Source organism: Aethalodelphis obliquidens, unplaced genomic scaffold, assembly GCF_003676395.1.
Source record: "Aethalodelphis obliquidens isolate GAN/ISIS:26980383/991018 unplaced genomic scaffold, ASM367639v1 scaffold28, whole genome shotgun sequence".
Classification (NCBI taxonomy): domain Eukaryota; kingdom Metazoa; phylum Chordata; class Mammalia; order Artiodactyla; family Delphinidae; genus Aethalodelphis; species Aethalodelphis obliquidens.
In genome coordinates, this window is record NW_020837972.1 from 13,534,361 (window position 1) to 13,559,835 (window position 25,475).

At 43.9% G+C, this 25,475-nt stretch overlaps 1 protein-coding gene across 7 annotated transcripts in view; it reads left to right on the forward strand.

Moving 5' to 3' along the window:
• Nucleotides 1–25,475, forward strand: part of SUDS3 (SIN3A corepressor complex component SDS3) — a 301,932-nt gene that overhangs the window by 20,524 nt on the left and 255,933 nt on the right. For 5 of the 7 annotated variants that reach the window (XM_027124722.1, XM_027124723.1, XM_027124724.1 and 2 more), the window contains exons 9-12: nt 160–181; nt 1,355–1,460; nt 15,388–15,472; nt 19,168–19,253. In XM_027124722.1, the coding sequence (XP_026980523.1) occupies nt 160–181; nt 1,355–1,460; nt 15,388–15,472; nt 19,168–19,253 (299 nt within the window). Of the gene's footprint in view, nt 1–159; nt 182–1,354; nt 1,461–15,387; nt 15,473–19,167; nt 21,566–22,701; nt 22,815–23,490; nt 25,016–25,475 lie in introns of those variants that run through there. The other 2 variants (XM_027124726.1, XM_027124728.1) reach the window with 2 other exon arrangements.

Here is a 25,475-nt window from a genome sequence, read left to right on the forward strand (position 1 = left end):
ACAGTTCGATTTTTTTGATTCATTTGAAAGCGTAGGCTTGATGTGGGTTTTCTGCTTTATTTTGTTCTCATTGCTACTTGTTAAATCACTTTTATACCTTTGACACCTTACGTTGTATCTGAAATGATTTTCTCTAAGATTTTTTTGTTCTTCTTACAGCTGAAGTCACCCAAGAGACCAGGTAAGTGCACGATGTTGCTGGCATTCGTGCAATCTTTTTATCATATTGTTGGAAAAGCATGCGAATACCTGACAGGAAGTTGTTGCAGTTTTCAAAAGCAAAATGTTCATCATTTGCCTAAGAGCAGTCATCATGAAAACTGGAGTGGACCTCATGTGTACCCTCCCCTGATTTATTTTTTTTTAATCCTGCTATGTTAAAGTTACTTTGTCTTTTCCTTAGGATTTATTTTAAGAGAGACATTTCCTTCTTTGTAGGCATCAGGCATAAGATTTAAGTGCACATGCATTTCTGAAAATGAAACCAGAAGGGTTTTGCAGTGTGAGTTGCTTTGTGGAGTTCAGTACGAGGCACGCTTACCCAGTGGCTTTTCGCAGCTGCTTCTGGTAATGGCCTCTCGGGCTGCTCCCAGTCCCAGCTTACAGAGGAGACCCACCCAGTGTTCGGGGTGCTTCTGTTTAGAGCAGCACTTAAGGGTCGTTGCTAGGCTGCAGAATAGAATTCTGAACTGACAAGGCTTTTTTTTTTTTTTTGGTTTTAAGCGCTGCGATTACTTACACATCCCTCTACCAGCCAAGTCTTGTGAAAGAAAACAAGATTCTTCTCGCTCTAGATAATTACCTTCTGAGAGCTGCCATGGTCCACAGAGACGTCCTGAGTTTCTGAAGGCCTGGTGGGGAGGGGGTTTTGTGAGTGTGTGAATTTAGATGATTTGAACCCACTGCAGTTATCAGCAGTGTGTTAGCTTGATTCCATACATGCCCAGTAACCTGCCCTGCTTTGTAATAAATATTTCTAGAAATGATTCCATTTTTATAAATTTAAAGAGATTTTTCTAGTTCTTGCCATTGGAGCTTCTGATGGTCAGTGTTGCCACAGTCCTACTCTGAGTCACCTTGGGCAAACCCCTTAGCCTGTCCGAGCCTTAGGTTTCAGTTTCCCTTCTGTGTGGTGAGGTTTCTCTTTGCCTTGCCTTCCTCACAGAGTTGCTTTAAGGATTCAGTTAGATGTGATGTACAAGAATTTTGTTGAATTCCCATTTATTACAACTGTAAGGACTTGATCATGATTGTTTCCCCCGTTTTAATAGTATTTCAATGAAAGCATGTTAGCTGGTGGACTCGCATGCTCATGCCACACTTAGTCATTGAAATATCTCTTTGGTTCCTCCAGCATCCCCATCCTCTCCCGAACACTTGCCCGCCACACCTGCAGAGTCTCCAGCCCAGAGGTTTGAAGCTCGGATAGAAGATGGCAAACTGTACTATGATAAAAGATGGTATGTTCTTGGTAAACACAGATTACTCGTTAGAATCTCAAAAGAACCATTTGGAAATAGGGCTGGGGCTGTCTATAGTTGTTATTTCAGAGCGTGGCTGCTGCTTAACTAAAGGTAGAGGAGCATTTAGAAGTTGTCAGGAGTCTTGGATCCATACGGCTTTTTAGCTCTCTGAAGGCAGTGCTTCCCCAAAACGTGCTCTTCTAGTAGTGGCCCCCCTTCTCTCTCCATGCTGCTCTCACCATACTAGAACTTGTGGTGCCCCTGTAGACTGGCATCAGGGCTTATGTCCCCCTCTGCCCCCTCTTAACTGCACCCCTGTGTGCAAAAATTAATAGGAGTTCTGTGGAAGAAAGGATTTTGTGGTCAGATGAGTTTGGGGGAATGGCCATGTTAGCTAAGACCAGCGGGTTTCATCATTGTAGCACTCTGGGTCCTCTGATATGCTAATGTACACTGTGAATTTCTGAGATGTTATTAGGTGTTGTTTATTTGACTGAGGTACCCTTTTGCATGCAACATCCTGCAGCACGAGTGTTCCAGGAAAAATAATCAGGGGAGGTGTATCCTAAAACGTTACTAGTTTAGATTGAAGACGGTTTGAAACCTTCAGACCACCAGCGTTTTCTTTGGGAAGAAAATGGCAAAACAATGTGAAAAACAAATACTCATGCATTTACTCTTTCAACAAATATTTACTGTTTGCTCTGTGACTAGGCGTTCTCCTAGGTGTTAAGTCACCGGGACACTGCCACCTTTTCTTTAAATTCGAATTTCTTCCTTTTATTCATTGCCCACATGCAGGCATAGTCTCACTCAGGTTAAGTCATGGCAGACACATAATTGCGTACTGCCTTTCCACTTGTTTATATGTTTTTCTGGGTTATTGTATGATCTCTGTAATTGTCATTTATAATGGTTATATGATTTTTTTGAGTTTCAATATATTTATTTAACCCAAAATTCCAAAATTAAAGTTGTGGTTATTTTGAATGTTTTGAACTTTCTTAAAAAACCCCAACACTGTGTTAGTTGATAATCTTATAATATTGTATTTCTGAAGTTGGGAAAAAAGCTTAGAGACCTCGTGATGCCTAAAATAAATCAGTTCCACCTCTGAGGCTGCAGTGAGTTAATAACACATTGGAAGATGAAGGCTGGCTCTGTCTGTAAACCGGATCTTTTTTCTTTAACATTTTTATTGGAGTATAATTGCTTTACAATGTTGTGTCAGTTTCTGCTGTATAACAAAGTGAATCAGCTATATGCATACATATATCCCGATATCGCGTCCCTGTTGTGTCTCCCTCCCACCCTCCTTATCCCACTCCTCTAGGTGGTTGCAAAGCACCGGGCTGATCTCCCTGTGCTATGCATCTGCTTCCCACTAGCTATTTATTTTACATTTGGTAGTGTATATATGTCAGTGCTACTTTCTCACTTCATCCCAGCTTACCCTTCCCCCTCCCCATGTCCTCAAGTCCATTCTCTATGTGTGTGCCTTTATTCCTGTCCTGCTCCTAGGTTCATCCGAACCTTTTTTTTTTTTAGGTTCCATATATATGTGTTAGCATACGGTATTTGTTTTTCTCTTTCTGACTTACTTCATTCTGTATGACAGACTCTAGGTCCATCCACCTCACTACCAATAACTCAATGTCGTTTCTTTTTATGGCTGAGTGATATTCCATTGTATATATGTGCCAAATCTTCTTTATTGTTTGATCTTTCGATGGACACTTAGGTTGCTTCCATGTCCTGGCTACTGTAAATAGAGCTGCAGTGAACATTGTGGTACATGACTCTTTTTGAATTATGGTTTTCTCAAGGTATATGCCCAGTAGTGGGATTGCTGGGTCGTATGGTAGTTCTATTTGTAGTTTTTTAAGGAGCCTCCATACTGTTCTCCATAGTGGCTGTATCAATTTACATTCCCACCAACAGTGCAAGAGGGTTCCCTTTTCTCCACACCCTCTCCAGCATTTATTGTTTGTAGATTTTTTGATGATGGCCATTCTGACTAGTGTGAGGTGATACCTCATTGTAGTTTGGATTTGCATTTTTCTAATGGTTAGTGATGTTGAGCATCTTTTCATGTGTTTGTTGGCAATCTGTATATCTTCTTTGGAGAAATGTCTATTTAGGTCTTCCGCCCATTTTTGGATTGGGTTGTTTGTTTTTTTAATATTGAGCTTCATGAGCTGCTTGTGTATTTTGGAGATTAATCCTTTGTCAGTTGCTTTGTTTGTAAATATTTTCTTCCATTCTGAGGGTTATCTTTTCGTCTTGTTTATGGTTTCCTTTGCTGTGCAAAAGCTTTTGAGTTTTATTAGGTCCCATTTGTTTGTTTTTATTTCCGTTTCTCTAGGAGGCGGATTAAAAAGGATTTTGCTGTGATTTATGTCATAGAGTGTTCTGCCTATGTTTTCCTCTAAGAGTTTGATAGTGTCTGGCCTTACATTTAGGTCTTTAATCCATTTTGAGTTTATTTTTGTGTATGGTGTTAGGGAGTGCTCTAATTTCATTCTTTTACATGTAGCTGTCCAGTTTTCCCGGCACCACTTATTGAAGAGGCTGTCTTTCCTCCATTGTATACTCTTGCCTCCTTTATCAAAGATGAGGTGATCATATGTGCATGGGTTTATCTCTGGGCTTTCTATCCTGTTCCATTGATCTATATTTCTGTTTTTGTGCCAGTACCATACTGTCTTGATGACTGTAGCTTTGTAGTATAGTCTGAAGTCAGGGAGTCTGATTCCTCCAGCTCCGTTTTTCGTTCTCAAGATTGCTTTGGCTATTCAGGGTCTTTTGTGTTTCCATACAAATGGTGAAATGTTTTGTTCTAGTTCTGTGAAAAATGCCATTGGTAGTTTGATAGGGATTGCATTGAAACTGTAGATTGCTCTGGGTAGTAGAGTCATTTTCACAATGTTGATTTTTCCAATCCAAGAACATGGTATATCTCTCCAGCTGTTTGTATCATCTTTAATTTCTTTCATCAGTGTCTTATAGTTTTCTGCATACAGGTCTTTTGTCTCCTTGGGTGGGTTTATTCCTAGGTATTTTATTCTTTTTGTTGCAGTAGTAAATGGGAGTGTTTCCTTAATTTCTCTTTCAGATTCTTCATCATTAGTGTTTAGGAATGCAAGAAATTTCTGTGTATCTTTAGGATTCTCTATGTGTAGTATCATGTCATCTGCAAACAGTGACAGTTTTACTTCTACTTTTCCAATTTGGATTCCTTTTATTTCTTTTTCGTCTCTGCTGTGGCTAAAACTTCCAAAACTATGTTGAATGATAGTGGTGAAAGTGGACAACCTTGTCTTGTTCCTGATCTTAGAGGAAATGGTTTCAGTTTTTCACCATTGAGAATGATGTTGGCTGTGGGTTTGTCATATATGGGCTTTATTATGTTGAGGTAGGTTCCCTCTTTGCCTACTTTCTGGAGAGTTTTTATCATAAATGGGTGTTGAATTTTGTCAACAGATTTTTCTGCATCTATTGAGATGATTATGTGGTTTTTGTCCTTCAGTTTGTTAATATGGTGTATCACATTGATTGATTTGCGTATATTTAAGAATCCTTGCATTCCTGGGATAAACCCCACTTGATCATGGCGTATGACCCTTTTAATGTGCTGTTGGATTCTGTTTGCTAGTACTTTGTTGAGGGTTTTTTGTTTTTTTTTTTTTTTTGGCGTTACATGGACCTCTCACTGTTGTGGCCTCTCCCGTTGCGGAGCATAGCCTCCAGACGCGCAGGCCCAGTGGCCATGGCTCATGGGCCTAGCCGCTCTGCGGCATGTGGGATCTTCCTGGACCGGGGCATGAACCCGTGTCCCCTGCATCGGCAGGCGGACTGTCAACCACTGCGCCACCAGGGAAGCCCCTGTTGAGGATTTTTGCATCGATGTTCATCAGTGATATTGGCCTGTAGCTTTCTTTCTTTGTGACATCTTTGTCTCGTTTTGGTTCCAGGGTGATGATGGCCTCATAGAATGAGTTTGGGAGTGTTCCTCCCTCTGCTGTATTTTGGAAGAGTTTGAGAAGGATAGGTGTTAGCTCTTCTCTAAATGTTTAATAGAATTCTCCTGTGAAGCCATCTGGTCCTGACCTTTTGTTTGTTGGAAGATTTTTAATCATAGTTTCAATTTCAGTGCTTGTGATTGGTCTGTTCATATTTTCTGTTTCTTCCTGGTTCAGTCTCGGAAGCTTATGCTTTTCTAAGAATTTGTCCTATTTTTTCTAGCAGGTTGTCCATTTTATTGGCATGGAGTTGCTTGTAGTAATCTCTCATGATCCTTTGTATTTCTGCAGTGTCACTTGTTCCTTCTCCTTTTTCGTTTCTAATTCTGTTGATTTGAGTCTTCTTGTTTTTCTTGATGAGTCTGGCTAATGGTTTATCAATTTTGTTGGTCTTCTCAAAGAACCAGCTTTTAGTTTTATTGATCTTTGCTATTGTCCTTCATTTCTTTTTCACTTACTTATGATCTGATCTTTATGATTTCTTTCCTTCTGCTAACTTTGGGTTTTTTGTTCTTCTTTCTCTAATTGCTTTAAGTGTAAGGTTAAGTTGTTTGAGATTTTGCATGTTTCTTGACGTAGGATTGTATTGCTATAAACTTACGTCTTACAATTGCTTTTGCTGCATCCCATAGGTTTTGGGTTGTGTTGTTTTCATTGTCATTTGTTTCTAGGTAAGTTTTGATTTCCTCTTTGATTTCTTCAGTGATTTCTTGGTTATTTAGTAGCGTATTGTTTAGCCTCCATGTGTTTGTATTTTTTACAGCTTTTTCCTGTAATTGATATCTAGTCTCATAGCATAGTGGTCAGAAAAGATACTTGACACGATTTCAATTTTCTTAAATTTACCAAGGCTTGATTTGTGACCCAAGATATGGCCTATCCTGGAGAATGTTCCATGAGTGCTGGAGAAGAAAGTGTATTCTATTTATTTGGATGGAATGTCCTATAAATATCAATTCAATTCATCTTGTTTAATATATCATTTAAAGGTTGTAGTTCCTTATTTATTTTCATTTTGGATGATCTGTCTGTTTGTGAAAGTGAGGTGTTAAAGTCCCCTACTATGATTGTGTTACTGTCCATTTCCCCTTTTATGGCTGTTAGCATTTGCCTTATGTATTGAGGTGCTCCTATTTTGGGTGCATAAATATTTACAATTGTTATATCTTCTTGGATTAATCCCTTGATCATTATGGAGTGTCCTTCTTTGTCTCTTGTAATAGTCTTTATTTTAAAGTCTATTTTGTCTGATATGAGAATTGCTACTCCAGCTTTCTTTTGATTTCCTTTTGCATGGAACATCTTTTTCCATTCCCTCACTTTCAGTCTGTATGTGCCCCTAGGTCTGAAGTGGGTCTCTTGTAGATAGCATATTTAGGGGTCTTGTTTCTGTATCCATTCAGCAAGCCTGTGTCTTTTGGTTGGAGCATTTAATCCATTTACATTTAAGGTAATTATCGATATGTATGTTCCTATTCCCATTTTCTTAATTGTTTTGGGTTTGTTATTGCAGGTCTTTTCCTTCTCTTGTGTTTCCTGCCTAGAGAGTTCCTTTAGCATTTGTTGTAAAGCTGGTTTGGTGGTGCTGAATTCTCTTATCTCTTAAAATAAAGATTTTAATTTCTCCATCAAATTTGAATGAGATCCTTGCTGGGTAGCGTAATCTTGGTTGCAGGTTTTTCTCCTTCATCACTTTAAATATGTCCTGCCACTCCCTTCTGGCTTGCAGAGTTTCTGCTGAAAGATCAGCTGTTAACCTTATGGGGATTCCTTTGTATGTTATTTGTTGCTTTTCCCTTGCTGCTTTTTTTTTTTGGGGGGGGGTGGGTTCGCGGGCCTCTCACTGTTGTGGCCTCTCCCGTTGCGGAGCACAGGCTCCGGACGCGCAGGCTCAGCAGCCATGGCTCATGGGCCCAGCCGCTCCGCGGCATGTGGGATCTTCCCAGACCGGGGCACAAACCCATGTCCCCTGCATCGGCAGGCAGACTCTCAACCACTGCGCCACCAGGGAAGCCCTCCCTTGCTGCTTTTAATATTTTTTTATTTGTATTTAACTTTTGATAGTTTCATTAATATGTGTCTTGGCATGTTTCTCTTTGGTTTTATCCTGTATGGTACTCTCTGTGCTTCCTGGACTTGATTGACTGTATCCCTCCCATGTTAGGGAAGTTTTCAACTATAATCTCTTCAATTATTTTCTCAGTCCCTTTCTTTTTCTCTTCTTCTGGGACTCCTATAATTTGATTGTTGGTGCATTTAATGTTGCCCCAGAGGTCTCTGAGACTGTCCTCAATTCCTTTCATTCTTTTTTCTTTATTCTGCTCCCTGGCAGTTATTTCCACCATTTTATCTTCCAGGTCACTTATCCGTTCTTCTGCCTCAGTTATTCTGCTATTGATTCCTTCTAGAGTATTTTTAATTTCAGTAAATGCGTTGTTCATCACTGTTTGTTTGCTGTTTAGTTCTTCTAGATCCTTGTTAAATGTTTCTTGTATTTTCTCCATTCTGTTTCCGAAATTTTGGATCATCTTTACTATCATTACTCTGAATTCTTTTTCAGGCAGGCTGCCTATTTTGTCTTCATTTTTTTTTAGTATTGTAGGTTTTTACCTTGCTACTTCATCTGTAACATATTTTTCTGTCATTTCATTTTTTTTTTCCCTCTTTTTGATGGTGGTTCTGTATTCCTATCTTACTGGTTGTCTGGCCTGAGACGTCCAGCACTAGAGTTTACAGGCAGTTGGATAGAGCTGGTTCTTGGCGCTGAGATGAGCACCTCTGGGAGGCCTCACTCCAGTTAATATTCCCAGGGGTCTGAGGTTGTCTTTTAGTCTAGCGGTTTGGACTTGGAGCCCCCACCACAGGAGCCTGGGCCTGACCTCCAGCCTGGGAACCAAGATCTCACAAACTTTGTGGCGTTGTTTAAAAAAGAAAGAAAGAAAAAAAAGGAGCAGTACAATATCAAAGAATAAGAAACAGGGCTTTCCTGGTGGCTCAGTGGTTGAGAGTCTGCCGGTCGATGCAGGGGACAGGGGTTCATGCCCCGGTCCGGGAAGATCCCACATGCCGCGGAGCGACTAGGCCCTTGAGCCATGGCCTCTGAGCTTGCGCGTCTGGAGGCTGTGCTCCGCAACAGGAGAGGCCACAACAGTGAGAGGCCCACGTACTGCAAAAAATAAAAATAAAAAAGAATAAAAAACAAAATAAAATTAGATAAAAAAATATAGTAGGAAAAATAAAACTTTAATTGGGGCTTCCCTGGTGGCGCAGTGTTGAGAGTCTGCCTGCCAATGCAGGGGACACGGGTTTGTGCCCCGGTCCGGGAAGATCCCACATGCCGCGGAGCGGCTGGGCCCGTGAGCCATGGCTGCTGAGCCTGCGCGTCCGGAGCCTGTGGAGCCTGTGCTCCGCAACGGGAGAGGCCACAACAGTGAGAGGCCCGCGTACCACAAAAAAAACCACAAAACTTTAATTGAAGCAACTGCAACAAGGTAAAATAAAACCACAGCAGGGAAAAGAAACAAAAAGGTTGCGGGGGGGGGGGACAAGCCAAAAGGAGAGAACAATAACAAAGTATAAAAAATATAATAAAATTCGAAAAATAAAAACTTTATTAAGAAAAATAAAAATATAAAAGAATCAGCAACAGTGAATTAACAAGATAAAAGAGAACCCCAATCTAAAAGACGAAAACAGAAAAAAAAAAGTCTTGCCTAGGGGGGTGGAGTTTGGGCAGGGGTGGAACTTGGGCAGGGGTGGGCTTTAGGGTGGGGCGGGACCTAGGCCGGTGGGTGGGTGACTGTGGTCGTGGGGCAGGGCCTAGGCGGGGCAATGGTTAAGCGTGGGGGGACTCTGCTTAGGACCTGCGCAAGGGGAGAGGCTGCTCCTGGAAAGGAGGACCTCTGCAGAGTGGAGTTCTGAGTTTAGAGGTAGTGCCCTGCGGGAGGCTGTGTGGGTGGGGTTTAGGCCCAGGGCATTGGAGGGGGTCCCCCAGTGTAGGGGTGGGGCCCTGGGTGGGGGTGTGGGGAGGGGCTTGGACTCTGTGAGGCAAGAGGGAGGCCCCGAGGGCAGGGGATTAGGACCCTGCCTGCTGGGCTCCCTTGTGCCTAAGCAGACAGGGAAAGTGCTGGCCTCCCCCACCCCCTTCCCCAGGGTCTCCCTCGTCACTGGACCCCTAACCGTGGATGGGTCCCACTGGGTGTAGGAACTCCTCCCCTCCCCCAGCTGCCCCTCAGGGGTGCTGGTCCCAGAGGTCTGGCCTTTACTTTTGTTCCCCCTTCCCCCCCTCCCACTCCTTCAGGACCCGCGTGGCTGGAGGCCGCCTCAGTGGGCAGAGGATCAGGCCCGGGATCTCAGCAGGTTCCTGGGGGCCCAAGTGGGCAAGGGGAACCTGGCCACACTCCCTTTTTGTGTGTGTGTGTGTGTTATGCGGGCCTCTCACTGTTGTCGCCTCTCCCATTGCGGAGCACAGGCTCCGGACGTGCAGGCTCAGCGGCCATGGCTCACGGGCCCAGCCGCTCCACAGCATGTGGGATCTTCCCGGACTGGGGCACGAACCCATGTCCCCTGCATCGACAGGTAGACTCTCAATCACTGCGCCACCAGGGAAGCCCCCACACTCCCTTTTGATCCTCTGCCCTCCCAGTGTTCCCCCAATTTCCCCCTTGGGGCGAGGGATCCCTTCCCCTCCCCAGCCACCCTTCAGGGGCACCAGTCCTGTCCTGCCTCCACTTCTCCTCCCCCTTCACTCCCCCCATGCCCCACGTCCTACCCGGCCCCTGGGGGTTCTTCCTGTCCGCTTAGGTGTCTATGTTCCCCACCGGTGCCTGGTAGGTGCTCTAGTTGTGAGGAGACGCGAATTCTGCATCCTCCTAGTCCGCCATCTTGACTCTGCCGCCTGTAACCCTGATCTTAGTGACTTCTGCCCCTGTCATTTGACGACTGTTTTTCTAAGAGGCCAGTTATGTTGTGTCCTAACATAGCTTATCAGAACACAGCACCACTAGGTGGCAGGCCCTGACAGCTCAACACCCTGAGGGGCAAAATAAAATGAAAAATGTTTCTAATAATGAAAACCAAATAACCTTTAAAGATCAAGCCCACACATAAGAACCATCTTCAAAAATGATAAGATTTATCGCTAGCATTTTTACGGATCTGTGAGTCTTAAAGCCATGTGATATTTCAAATGATGTTCGTTTTGTCATTGTGTTGCTTCTGATCTTCCTCCTTCTAAGGCTTAATCCTTAGACTTTGTGAGGCATGTCTTGAGAATGAAAATGCGGTAAAATAAAATTCTTGTTTTTCTAAAGAAAGGACCCACGGTGACTGGTGTTTCATAATGTAGGCAGTGGTCAGGTGGGGTGTGGTAGATCACCTAAGCATTTTGAAGGAATGTCACAATCACTGTCTTTCTCCCAGTGGCGGCAGAAATCTGTCAAGTGTCTCGGAGCATTTTACTATTTTAGTGACTTTCAAGTTGCTTACTCTCTTGTTAAATATTGAGACTGTTGTTTTCTGTGTTCTGTGTGTTTGCCATCTTTGGCCTTGGAGGTCAGGTTCATGACTCATCTGCTGAAAGGCAGGTCCCCCCCCCCCCCCCCGCCCCCTGCATCTGGAAGGTGTTTGCCAGGAGTCCTCTACAGGACCGGCCTCTCGCGGCTCACCAGGCTCCTGATGTTTGGCTTTTGTGTCCTTGTCAGTTTGGAGGCTTTCATTCTTCCTTCTTTTCCAGCAGTTGTGGCCTGTGGCTGAGAGGTCGGCTGAATCACTTTCTGCTCTTTCCAGTGATGTGGAGTATTTTGGTGAAACAGTATTTCTGGTAAAACAAGTTTCATTCAGTTTTAATGACTTCAGCAAAATGAGAGTGGTTCAGGCTTCCCATCTTGGCCTGAACGCTTATCAAGCTACATTTCTTTTGGAAAGATAAGCATCTTCCCTTTTCCTGGGTCTTATACTGCTTTTAAGACATTTTATATCCTGTAAGCTTTCCTCACATTTTGATTTGAACCTTATAACCCTTCTTAGAAAGTACTGCGAAAGTAGCTGAGATTTTAAAGTAACTCACTGATGGTGCCGGTGGACTGTTTTTTCTTTCCTCACTTTAAATCCAGCACTGCTGAAGTGAATTCAGTGAAGTCACCCACTTGCATGGGTGGATTTAACCCTCTGGCCTTTGCCTGACACGAGAGATTATTAACTCAAAACAGTGACTCTTTACAGCTAGAATCAGGATTCCTTTAAGTCCTGTAGTTGTGACATGGTATTCATGGGTTTTTTTGGGGAAATGACACATTAATATCAGTACAGTAGGATACAAAATTAAATAAATTCTACCCCTTCCCTGCCCCACTTTTTGACCCACCTTCTAAAGAAATTGCTTTTTTCCATAATAGTAGCGGTGGTTCTATTTTGTCAGGTTTAACAGTAGAGGCAGAGCTTTAAGAACTTAACTGTAGGGATTCCCAGGTCAGGATTTCCATTAGTAATAAAGTCAATTTGACATTTGGGGCTTGTTCTCTGAGGCTATTTAAAGTATTTTTTTCAGCAGAGATGAGTTGTAGCTTGTAAAACAGGTTAATTGGCAAAAAAAAAATTGATAATGTACATTTTTACTAATTTAACTTTATTTTTGTATTTTTAACATTTTTTTGTGTCTAAACATATTCTGAATCCCCCCCTCCTTTTAATTAGTATTTAAAAATCGGCAAGTAAATTTGTATGTTACGGTTGTCATATACTTTTTGGTTTCATCTCGAAACCGCCGCCCCAGCATGAGCACTTTAATTTCTGAGGACTTATTTTTTTTTCCCCAGGGAATTTGGGTAATTTACTAGATTTGACATCCAGGGATAATGGTTCCCCAAGACCATTGTGTGGTGCCTGACAACCGCTGGAGGTCCCAGGGCCTCTGCTTCACGAGGACCTGGGAATCAGCTGGTTTGGGAAACACGCTGGCGAGCTCTCCTGTGGAGCCCAGGGAGCACATGGAGCACTGCTGGCCATTCAGGCCACCACCATCCGGCGGTCCCAGAGCAGGCGGATTTGGGAGGTGGCCAGCTGTGCAGGTCCCAGACCGCTTCCCAGGGGTAGTAGGTTACATTGCGTGGTTTACTCCTGAGGTTTACTTTAAAGCCAGTCGGATGGGTTGGGGTTTGGGTGCTGAGCGCATCTGAGGGAAAATGCAGCACGTCTCAGGAGAGTTGTCTGGCTTGTCTCCCAGAGTTGTCTTTAACAGACACTAAGACATTAATTTGTGACATTAAGTTTTCTTCCTGCCCTTTGGCTACTTCGGTGTTTTTCAGTACCATGACTTATAAGAAAGTACTGTTTACTTTTTGATTACAAGTAATACCTGTTTATTCTGGAAAGAAGAAGGCTATGCAATAAAAAGAATATCATTATTTTATATTTTTATAAAACTTTATATTTTTATGAAATTTTAATATACACTTAATAGAGATTTTAATATAAATTTACTAATTTTTACATATGTGTGTATATGATACACATGTAACACGTATTATGTTGTATTACGCACACAGGGACATAATGGACGTAGTTTTTTTCTTGACTGAGCAGTATATTGACCACATTTCCACACTAGTAATATACTCCTACACCACACCCATGACCTTTCTTTATTTAGAAAGTAGTATCAGGATGACTTGAGGCTAGTTGCATGTTGTTTTGTGTTTTTATCTCTCTAATAACTCACAACCCCCATAGAATAACTGTGAATGTTCTCCCCTTCTGTTTTTTTTTTTTTTTAAATGTTGAGCCTTCTTTTAATGTATTTATTTTAATTTTTGGCTGTGTTGGGTCTTCGTTTCTGTGCAAGGGCTCTCTAGTTGTGGCAAGCGGGGGCCACTCTTCATCGTGGTGCGCGAGCCTCTCACTGTCGTGGCCTCTCTTGTTGCGGAGCACAGGCTCCAGACACGCAGGCTCAGTAGTTGCGGCTCACGGGCCTAGTTGCTCCACGGCATGTGGGATCTTCCCAGACCAGGACTCCAACCCATGTCCCCTGCATTGGCAGGCAGATTCTCAACCACTGCGCCACCAGGGAAGCCCTCCCCTTCTGTTTTTATTCTAACCATTACTCAAGACGTTACCATTTACATAGGATGGTTGGCTTAGATGTGGGAGGGAAACTCAAGTTTGAGTTTTCTGTGAACTAATTGAACCTTTCTTCATGCACTTTGTTAATTCAGACCTTGTAATATTACATATTTAGCATAATGGAGGTCCTCTGACCCAGTTTACCAACTAATCCCTGGCCAAAAGCAGCTTTCAAGCTGGGTCTAAACCAGTCTCGCTGTTCTAATTGAATTTATGATTTGATTTCTTTTAACAGTGTTCTCAGGAAGTAAATTGACTTGGAAACTTGAGTTTTCCGCTCCTAAGTAGCAGGTTAAAGAATGCTTAGAACCTTGACTGGAAAAAGCCCATTGTGGGAGTGAAGTACATCCTTTACTGTGATATCTTAGCAGTGGATTATTTCACTGTACCAGCAAAACAGAGTCTGTCTTCTTCCCCCACAGAAATAATGGTTAGATGCAGTGCTTTGCTGGGAGATGTGTTTTGGTGGAAGTTATATGAGTTAGTGGGTCTGTTAAGCCAACTCTTTGCAGCCAGAATGAACCAAAGGTTATCTTGACTGAACTGGGCTGGCCTAGGCCAGGGCTGCCAGCAGCAGCTCAGCTGATGTTTCCAACTCCTGTCACCCAGTAGCTGCTCCTTCCTCCTGTGGCACCTGTTACTGACTCATTTGGGCTTTGGACCTGGCTTCCTCATTTTTCATCCTCTGCCTTGTCCCTGAACTTGTAGAAGAAGGTGAGGGTGGTCCTACACTACAGAATAGATGCAGGGACTGAAAGGGGGGAGTCTGTCTTATCTACTTCATTCAGAGCTGCTCTCCCGACTGACCAGGCCAAATTAGATACCCTTTGGTGCAAGTCTAACAGTCAGAACTTCACCTAGTTAGTACTTGCCAGGTGTGATTATTTCATATTTGTCACTGCCACTGTATTTGAAGCTCCTGACGGCAGGGACCTTGTGGCCTTCTTCACTGTCCACTCCACCCTCCAGGGTGGTCAGTGGTACACAACAAGTGGTGATTGAGTATTTGCTGAATGAGTGATCAAAGTAAGGACTGAATTTGGCTTGCCTTCTTGCTGATGACTTACTTGGACAAATAGAAAATATATAACGGGACAGTCTGTTCAAGCCCACCTGTTCATTTTGTCCACCCAACCCTCCTCAGTGTTTTGGGGTGGAGGCAGAAAGTGGGGACAGAGGTTTTACTTAAAAAATTATAATTTACTTTTTGAACTGGGTCATATAGTTCAAATAAAAAACTAAAATACAGAGTTTTCCAGCCTTTTCCTTGGCCCCCTTTTCCACTCTGCAGTGGAACCAAGAATGTAATTTTTAGACTTAGAAGGAGATTAGGAGGTCATCTGATCTAATCCAAGGGTGGAAGCCTGTAAATTAAACCTGAAATCCAGGCTGTTCCTCAACTATAAATTAAGATTCCTTTAATTATATTTTTTGTTGTGTTTTTTTTTCTTCCTTCCTTTGTGGCCTTTTCTTTATTCCTTTTCTAAATTTGGGCCCTTAACAATACTGTACACTTAAAATTTGTTAAGAGGGTAAACCTTATGGTAAATATTCTTACCACAAAAGGAAAAAAAAGCCACAAAACAGTAGTTATAATAGAGGGTGGGAGAAAACTTTGAGAGGAGGTGGATTATGTTTATGGCCTTGATGGTGATGGTTTCACAGGTATGTACTTATCCCGAAACTCATTGAGTTGTATGCATTAAATACGTACTACTTCTCACAGGTCAGTCATACCTCAATAAAGTGGTTAAAAAAATAAATGTGTGTCTTTTTTCCCGCAGGTACCACAAGAGCCAGGCCATCTATCTGGAGTCAAAGGACAACCAGAAATTGAGTTGTGTGATCAGCTCTGTCGGAGCCAATGAGGTAAGACTGAACCTCTGTCACCCTTTAGGAAAGCAAAATGGGACAGACCTGCAATGTGAGTGCCACCGAGAAAGTACGGTGGAATCACAGTGTTGTATGTGGGTTAGATTCTAAAATCAGCACTTTCAGGCTGAAATTGCACATAGGCAAAATCACCCTTAAAAATTCCTTACTTTGGGCTTCCCTGGTGGCGCAGTGGTTGGGAGTCCGCCTGCCGATGCAGGGGACACGGGTTCGTGCCCCGGTCCGGGAGGATCCCACATGCTGCGGAGCGGCTGGGCCCGTGAGCCATGGCCGCTGGGCCTGCGCGTCCGGAGCTTGTGCTCCGCAGAGGGAGAGGCCACAATAGTGAGAGGCCTGCGTACCGCAAAAAAAAAAAAAAAAAAAAAAAAAAAATTCCTTACTTTGCATGACTACAGTTTATGCGGGTTTGTGTAAGCCTTGTGGTTTTGTGAACTCCCTGCAGAGTAATTGAGTTGGGCACCACTGAGATAGACTGCAGGAAAGAACACAAGGCAAGTTGGTGTGATGTCTGTGTATTCAAATCCTGCTGCTTTTTGAGGCAGCCATCTGCTGAGGATGGGACTTGCCGTTGGAGCATACTCTGTCTTTGCTGTTATTTCTCTCGAGCTTTCATGTGCACTCAGATTTGTTTCATGCTCTGAGGATCTAACAAGGCACCTGACACAGGGTCTGGCACACAGTAAGTGTTCAGTAAATGGGTGCTGGCCTGATCTGACCCACACACTACTCTTCACCTGCTGTCTCTCTAATCCGACGTGTCCTGTTGTGCTTCTGAGCAATGAGCTACCAGGCTCTTACCCTGAGGGACTGATCTCCTCCAGTCTCTCTTATAGGATGGGGTCTGGTTGAAAGTCAGCTCTGAGGGTCATGCTGAAGGATGATGTGACTAGCCTGTGAGTTCTCCGGCTGACCCTTCTTTAGGAGGGTGTCAGCAGTGTGTAACTGGTATTGTTAGTAGTCAAAAAACAGTTTAAAACGTTAATAGCCTGTTTGGCTTGATCTTTTATCAGTCCACAAATGTCTGCAAAGAAATTGATTTTTATGTGTCTTCCCTCTGTAACTTATTCATGCCAGAGCATAGTAAGTCTAATGAAGCTGGATTATGAAATAACGTAAGCCTATTCTATTCTCCCAGCTTCCTGAATTGAAAATGCCCTCAAATGTGACAACTAGTTAGCAAAATGATTGTTAACTTAGAAGTTAGGGAGAGCCTTCCAGATAAATGAATGTCATTTTCCTCTGGGCTCGCAATCTGTGTGTCACCCTAAGCCAGGTCGGAACAGGGCATCTCAGAGAGCCGCTGCCCTGGCAGGAGGCTTTGCAGTTTCACAGTGGAACACGTGTGCCTGGCCATGTGGGCTGCTGCACAGAGGGTGTGTGGCCTCCTCGTCCCTGAACCTAATTTCAGAACCCATGCATTATTCTCTGTGACACCTCAGGACTTTTCAGGAAAACAAATGCAAGTTAGATTTTTTTCTCTCTCTCTGTTGAAGATTGTCACCCTTTGACATAATAGTTAGCGAAGTCTGACAAGGAAACGGTGACACTGAGACATGTCTCCTGGAGGGGAGAAGCCTCAGTGCGTCGGAGGCTTGCAGCGGGGAAAACATTTCTCACTTCTTGGAAGTATTCCAGCTCATTTTTTCAGGTGAAATCCTAAGTAACACTGAAGCTACTTGGCTTCTGCATAACTTGACTCTGAGCATATTTGGTGCGTGGGTCTGAGCATGTTGGTGACTAGCTCTTCAGCCCTCCTTGGGGTCAGTTTTCAGTTTAAAATGGTTCTGCAAGGTCCTTTAGAGGCTCAGCTTCAGGTGAGGTTTTTATTTTTAAACAAGTGTATTTGACTTTAAAGTCTCTTTGTTGTTAAATAATCACAGTAAGGAAATAGAAACTGAGAATAGCTTTCTCTTTTTCTGAATAAGCTTTTTTTTTTTTAATAAATTTATTTATTTATTTTTGGCTGCGTTTGGTCTTCGTTGTTGCGCGTGGGCTTTCTCTAGTTGTGGTGAGCGGGGCTACTCTTCATTGTGGTGCACAGGCTTCGCATTGCAGTGGCTTCTCGTTGCGGAGCGTGGGCTCTAGGTGTGCAGGCTTCAGTAGTTGTGGTGTAAGGGCTTCGTTGCTCCGAGGCATGTGGGATCTTCCCGGACAAGGAAGCGAACCTGTGTCCCCTGTATTGGCAGGCAGATTCTTAAGCACTGCGCCACCAGGGAAGCCCTGAATAAGCTTTTTTTTTTTTTTCCCGGTACGCGGGCTTCTCATTGTTGTGGCCTCTCCCGTTGCGGAGCACAGGCTCCGGACGCGCAGGCTTAGCGACCATGGCTCACGGGCCCAGCCGCTCTGCGGCATGTGGGATCTTCTCGGACCAGGGCACGAACCCGTTTCTCCTGCATCGGCAGGCGGACTCTCAACCACTGCGCCACCAGGGAAGCCCTGAATAAGCTTTTTATAAACCTGATAACTGAATGGGCAAAGGTGGAGCTGTATCTGTAAGCTTGTACTTGCATATATAGGTGAGATGCAGATCTTTAAAAAATTTATGCTTTTGTCTCCATCTGGTCGCGTGTTAATAACATGGATGAGAGAAGGGGTGAGAAAGTGGGGAACCAGGTAAGAAGAGCAAGGGGCTTTGATGTCAGGCGCCAGGATTCCCATTGGACAAGTGGACTCAGCCTTGCTCTTCTGTAAAATGGAGGTGATAACAGTACTTACTCCATAGGATTGTTCTGAGGATGAGGGAGCTTGGTCAGTTTGGTCAGCACAGTGTCTGGCCTCCAGCAATCTCCCCCACAAGTGGGTCAGGTGACCGAGGTGGCAGCTCTCCTTGCCCTCCCTGGCTGCAGGGATGCCACATACTGGGGGCACTTGGCAGTTCTGGCAGGCCCCATGCTGGAAGAGCTCATTTTCAGTTCTAGGGAAGAATACATCTGCCCTGTACAGTGCCAGACATCTGATCCCATCTGTGGGAGAGTGATGCGGTCAGGAGGGAAGGACTGTCTTAAGCTAATTTGGCCTTCTCAGCATCCTCATTGGGCCTTCGCTCACCCGTGGGCATTTCTTTTGTTGTTAATTTTTCTATCTTTTGCTGTTATGACCATTAGCCTTAATTGCCAGGAAACCAGAGAATTGAAAGGCTATACTATGGAAGTCCCTAGGGGCAAGGAAAGTATTTTCTAATTTGATTGTAAGTTTATGAATATATGTGTCTTGAATGTTGATAATGCTGTAGTCATACCATATCAAAAAGAGTCCTTAAGGGGACTTCCCTGGTGGTCCAGTGGTTAAGACTCCACACTCCCAGTGCAGGGGACACAGGTTTGATACCTGGTCGGGGAACTAAGAGAAGAGCCCACCTGCTACACGGTGCAGTCTAAAAAAAAAAAGTCTTTAAGATGAAGGCAAAAATGGAACTCAAGAACACCGTGCTTTCCATTTTCTTACTCAAAGGTGTAAGAGAGATGGCTGGGAGAAATGAATTCAAGGGTGATGCCTGCTCTCTGCAGTGGAGATGTGCCTTTAGGAGGCCAGAGGTCAAGGCCTGTGAATGCCTCACGGGTTGACAGGAAGAGGTTGCCAGCTGTCTGGCTACACCTAATTCATGCAAACGTTCTGATTTGCCCCTCAGGATTAGCCTCTCTCATCCTGTTCCTTTTCCATCTCCTCTGCAGATCTGGGTGAGGAAGACAAGCGACAGCACCAAGATGAGGATTTACTTGGGTCAGCTTCAGCGCGGGCTCTTCGTGATCCGCCGGAGGTCAGCGGCCTGACTTTCTCCAGTGTTGTTCTTCCCTTGACCCCTTTTCTGGAATGGTTTTTGGTTTTGTTTTGCTCTTAATAGAAAGTTTTTAACTTGGGACTTGCTACTTGCTTGGCCTTGGAAAATGGAGAACACTGTGGTGGATTCTGCAAGGCGCCCTCGTGGCCAGGCACTTCCCGCCTTTGTGTCATTCTTTCCCTGCCTCGACTTCTTCCAGTCATCTGTCACCATGAGACTATTTTACTTTCAGGAGAATTGGGAGTTTGCTTTACTGATTTCTTTGTTTTTTGCTTATACTTTGTCTTTTTTTTTTTTTTTAAAGCCTCCTTTGAGTTTGAAGGGACATCTCTCTTAATTATCTGTAGGTCTTGCTGTCATGAGGAGCGGGAAGGGGTACCCTCCTCAGTGCATTTTCATGTTTTGAATCTGATTAGTGGATCATGTAGCTACCTTCCTTGTCAAGCCCAATTCACCATTTCCCCAGAAGCTTGGGGCAGAGATCCTAGCAGAAGGAGATTAATTCTCCTGGCTCTAAGCCTTCTCGGAGAAATGAATGCCTTGTGTAACATCTGACGTATGCCATCCATTCCACCGGCTGAAAGACAGAAAAATTCGCCCGGGAGACGACGTGCACTGCAGTAAATGGGGTTGAGGGAAGGGGGCGTTTCATATCATAAAGTGCTGAAGGTTCCATATTTTAAATGTTGTTTAAAGCAAGTGGTTCATTCAAACGCATTTGTTCTAGCTCAGACTGGAACAAGAAGCGGTCATTTTCAGAAGCTTTCGTTTGTAATTCCCTCCTCTCTCCTGCTCCCAAGTAGATGAGGTGGCACCTGCCGCCGGCTGGTGATCCAGGTTGTCTGTGGTCGGTGGGGAGGTGAGATGGTTGGTGGAGTCATCAGTGATCTGTAGACTCTCACTGGTAACTCGCATTGCACTCTTCTCACTGCTGATGCCAGTGTTGTGCCTGGCCATTCCGAACCCATGGAACCTTGTTGGCACTTCCGGGCTCCTAGGAGATCTGGCCCAGGTTGCAGACGAGGAAGGCCGTTGGCTGCCACTAAACCTGCACTCCCCCTAATGAATCCTGGTGAAACAGCCTGCCCTGCTCCCTTTCCCTCATTCCCATAATGGGAGAAATAACTCACTGGTTGATGATTTTCTTGTTTTGTTTCTAATATTCTAGTTGCCACCGTAAGATGTTTAAAGTATTTGGGGTTAGAGCAAGTATTAGCATCTCTATGGGCAATCAGTAGACCTTATACATCCTAGGAAATCTTTGTAAGTAATTCCCTTGGTCTCAAGTGATTGTCTTCGTGTTGTCTCTTGATGTACACACCCCACAGCTAGTTGTAGAGCTGTGATGACAAGTAAATCACCTTCTCCAGAGTCCTGGCTTCAACAGAGGCCAAACTCTACTGACTCAGAGTAAAGACTTGTACAGATACATTTTAGTTTTCATTTATAATCCAATTTTCCTCTCATTTTTTCCTGGTGTTGGAGTCTCATTTAGAGAACAGGACAAATGATGCTGTTTATCAAAATTGCCTGGGCGTTCTGAGTTTCTTCTCTGCCTCCCAGCCCCCCATGATTATGATATTTGCAATAGTGAACCGGATCGACAGTAAACAGGGGCTTCACCTTTTGTTTCTTCTTGGCGGCCTTTGCTGTAAGGGAGGCTCTCTCTTGATCGAATTGTCACTGTGGTGTGTGTTACCTCCCGTAATATCAGGGAGCTCTTTGTTATCCCCTTGTGCCCTGTGATGGAAATTTATTTAGATATATTTAGTGTGTGTTGCCATCGAAGGTGGTTTATTTTAATTTTTAATTTTTTTTTTTTTAATGATTATCTTGTCTTCCTAACACTGCACCAAAGTTTGTTTTTTGGGGGAAGGATTGTATCGATAACTGCTTTTCTGCATGGATGCAGCAGCAAGTTGCCTTGTTTTCTTGCCTTGTCTGGGGGGTCCTTTGTGCTTTCATGAAGTAACTGGTGATTTGAAGACCGGGCACTTTACCCTTTTCAGTAAATTTGAGGATGTTTGAGGCCACACTTTGGCATGGTCGCAGCCCCACCACTGCCTTCTCAGTATCCTCACAACCTTTAACAATCATGATCTAGTGAAAATGAGGGAAACCGTAAAGTACACTTGAGACACAGCACCGTAAATTATATTCCTGATCCCGGAAGACTTGCTTTTTATTGAATCACTCCAGGGATGAAAAATCAGCAGTTCTTCCCCTCAGACAGGGCCCTGTGGTGACCTGGGGTGGAAGAGCCCCCTTGTTGGGAGATGGAGGTGCTTTTGTGATGGGCAAAATCGAACGAGAGAAGGAAAAAACAGACTTTGAGCTTCCTAGAATAAGAGGGGCCTGGCTTTTAGCCCGGGTGGCTGTTCTTCTTCCAAAACGTCTTTGTCTCTTCTTGGACTCCAGGGTACTGGATAAATAACCAAATTCAAACTGTTTCCTGCAAGTGGTAACTTGGATAAAGTTTGGTCCAGACAGTTCCAATCAAGAACCTATACATGTGTTAATCTGATCAAGAACCTGTATGTGTGTTACTCTGTTCAAGAAGCTGTATGTGTGTGATTCTGATCAAGAACGTTTGCGTGTGTTTCGTTCAAGGCATCAGCCTCAGGTATTACACACAGTGTTTGCTTTGGGTGTGGCCTAATGTTTATTTTACCTCCACTTGGGGGTTGTTGTGTGCTTCCCTCAACTCCCTCTCTAAGCCAGTGTCCTCTTGAACAGTTTCCAGATTTCTGTAGCCATACCAAAGTCAGGATGTTTCATTCATTCGGATACCAGTATTTATGGAAGTCTAACTACCTAACTTACCTTAAGTTTTGAAAAAAACCCTTCAGACTGGGGCCAGTGTAAGATCCCAGAGGCTGGTCTGCAAATCAGGCTACTTGTATTGGTGTGTGAGACCCTGCGTTTAGGACTGGGTGACTTTTCTAAGAGAAATATGGGGGGGTGGGTGGGATTGGTTCCATTTTTTTTTTTTAACCTAACTTGGGACTGGGTGGGGGGAATCCTATTTTTTACAGTATTTTTGTTTTTCTATTAACATTTCCTTTTATCATTGGATTTTTTACTAAAATTCCTCCTGATATAAAAATTGTTTCTAATCTGGGAATTTGAAATCTTGCTACTTAATGTTGCATCATTTTTTTCCAAAGAGTTTAAACCACTATAATACCAGAACATGGCAAAAAATAATAATGATAACTTAGAGCCATTGCAAGCAGTTGGTGGGCTTTTTTTACAATAACATCATTAACTGGTACATTAAATGTTCTGAGAGGTGAATGTAACAAGTAGAGGGTTTTATTTTTTTTTTAATGACAATAAACTTTGAAAGAGAAAACCAGCACGTAGTCTGTATATTTTTACTGAAATTATATCCATTGACTTGACAAATGATTGAAATTTATTTTAGGTTTTCCTCCAGCAATTGGGAAGGAAGGAAGTTGGGGAAGAGGGAGGGACCTACTAGACATCTGCTCGTTATGAAGCGTGAGATATGGAGTGATGTCCAAGACTGACTCTCAGGTTTGTAAAGATCGGTCTAGGGGTGATCCTTAGACCCTTAAATGTAGCCAGCTGTCTCCTGTTTGGAGAGGATAAAAGAATCTGATTAAAAATGGAGTAAATAGGGACTTCCCTGGTGGCACAGTGGTTAAGAATCTGCCTGCCAATGCGGGAGACACGGGTTGGAGCCCTGGTCCGGGAAGATCCCACATGCCGCCGAGCAGCTAAGCCCACGAGCCACAACTACTGAAGCCCGTGCATCTTGAGCCCGTGCTCCACAACAAGAGCAGCCACTGCAGTGAGAAGCCCGCGCATAGCAATGAAGACCCAATGCAGCCAAAAAATTAAAAAAATAAAGTGAATAAAATTGACCTTAGATAGGAAAAACCTTAAGGTAAACTGGTCTGATGAGGAGGATGCTATTCATTGGGTACTCGAGAGCAGGACTTGCCAGTCTCACCAAACATCATGGTATTTCCACAGCTCCCAGCGAGTAAAATGATAAGACCGCTTGCTGCCACTGGGGACTGACGTCTTGTGCTTGCCACCCAGTTGTACTTGTAATACCCATTGGGAAAGGCTGCTTCATGCTTTGCATAATGGAGAGGGGCAGTCACGATCTGAATAATTTTTTATTGTAACATAACATTCATACAGAAAGGTGCACAAGTCTTAATTGTAGAAGTTGTTTTCTCAGTGTGAACACATGCACGTAACCAGCATCTAGACCAAGAGACACTGTCACCAGCGTCCATGTAACCAGCATCTAAACCAAGAGACAGAGTCACCAGCCTCCATGTAACCAGCATCTAGACCAAGAGACAGCGTCAACAGCATCCATGTAACCAGCATCAAGGCCGAGAGACAGCGTTACCAGCGTCCATGAACTCCGTAGGCTTTCTTCCAGTTACCACTCCTTGCTAGGGTAACTACTAGCCCGACAACTTTTCTCTGTTTTAATCATCTTAGCCTTCAAGCTCTTCAGGTCTATGGGTCCTTCCATATTTGTTCTAGAAGAGCCAAGTCCTTGATGTAGGCTAGGGACTGCTGACCAGGGATGCAAGAGCTGGCAGCAAAGGGTGTGGCTAAGTGGGAGAGGCCAAAAAGCAGACTCAGGTCAACCATTTTGCCTTCCTGTTTGTTAACCGGGGCTTGCCCTCGACGTTAGTATCTGCCTTTAACTGAGTACTCTTTATACGTCAAATATAATCAAGCCAAGACTTAATTCTCCTTTGAAACCCAGAGGTCAGCACTGTGCCTGGTCATAGTAAGTGCTCCATGAATGTTAGCTGTCAGACAGTGTTAGTGTCAAATGATGGGCCGAGAGAGGCAGACTGGTTAGTAAGAATGGCTCCAGTTCTTGGCACTCTGCCCTTCACCTGCATCATCTCATTGAAGCCTCATGACAACCCTGGAGAGAATACACTGTTATCACCAGTTTTCGGAGGAGGAAAGAGATTCTGTTAGTCACAGAAGATGGTTCAGTAACTTTTCCAAGGTCACACACTGAGTGGCCAAGTCCACATCTTTTGGAATCTGAGCCAGCTTTCCTGCCTACTACCCTTTGCTCTCCTTTCCCAACCTCATCTGTTAAAATCACATTCAGCATTCTCACCTTTCTCTTCCAGTGCTTCCCTGGGAGTTTGCTTTTATCTGTTCTCACCTCTTGGACACACATCCAGAGCAAATTTTAGAGGTAAAAACACTCTTATTTTGTGGGACCCTTCCCCTTGCCGGATAACTCTGGGGTTCTCCCTTGGCATTAGAGTTGAGAGAGTCAAGTCCCTGGCCAAGAGATTGTTTCCTTTGAAAAGGCACAAGTATGACAGTTTCACAAAGGAAGGAACCGTTTAGAACGTGGAGAGTAATGGGTCTGGATGGAGCTGACTTTATCTCATAAGCGACGAGAGAGACTTTGGAGGGAAGCACATATCTGTATTTTTCCAACTCACTTTCTTCCTGCCTTTCCTATCGTCTGTAAAGTGAGGAGGAGAGGTAGGAGCCGCTGAGAGCTGGACGTCGTGTACCATTACTGCGCTCTGGAGGTCAGTGGACCTTCCCATGTCACATCCTGTGGAGTCACCGGCTGGAAGAGCACACGGTTCTATGTCACCTGCAAGCTGCCTGCTCAGCTCCTGCCAGCAACCTGGGCAGAAGCAAGAATGGAACCAATTTCTGGTCTCTCTCACAAGTGTTAGAGACTCTCCAAGCCCCATCTTTGGGTAAGCACTTTCCTAGCTTTTAAAAAGGAGGCATATTGGGACTTCCTTGGCGGTCCAGTGGTTTAGACACCGCACTTCCATTGCAGGGGGCACAGGTTCGATCCCTGGTCCGGGAACTAAGGTTGCGCATGACACGTGGTGCTGCCAAAAAAAAAAAAGGCACTAGATGGAATGAACTAGAAACGTGGGCACCAGCTCACTCTTTCTGGACGTAATGGCATGGCAAGAAATATATTAGCTGTAGCAACTTTAGTGTTAACCAGAATATTTTTGTGAATAGCTATGATTTTTAAGACAAAGAGATACATATGTTTAGGAGGACCCCTAGGGGAGTGAGGTAGATAAGATACAGCATAGGTACCTAAGGTACTTAATCCCTTTACACATTTTCTCTAATCTGCATTTGCTCAATTCCCTGAAAGATAGAAATCTATAAAATAGCAGAATTCGCTTTACAGAT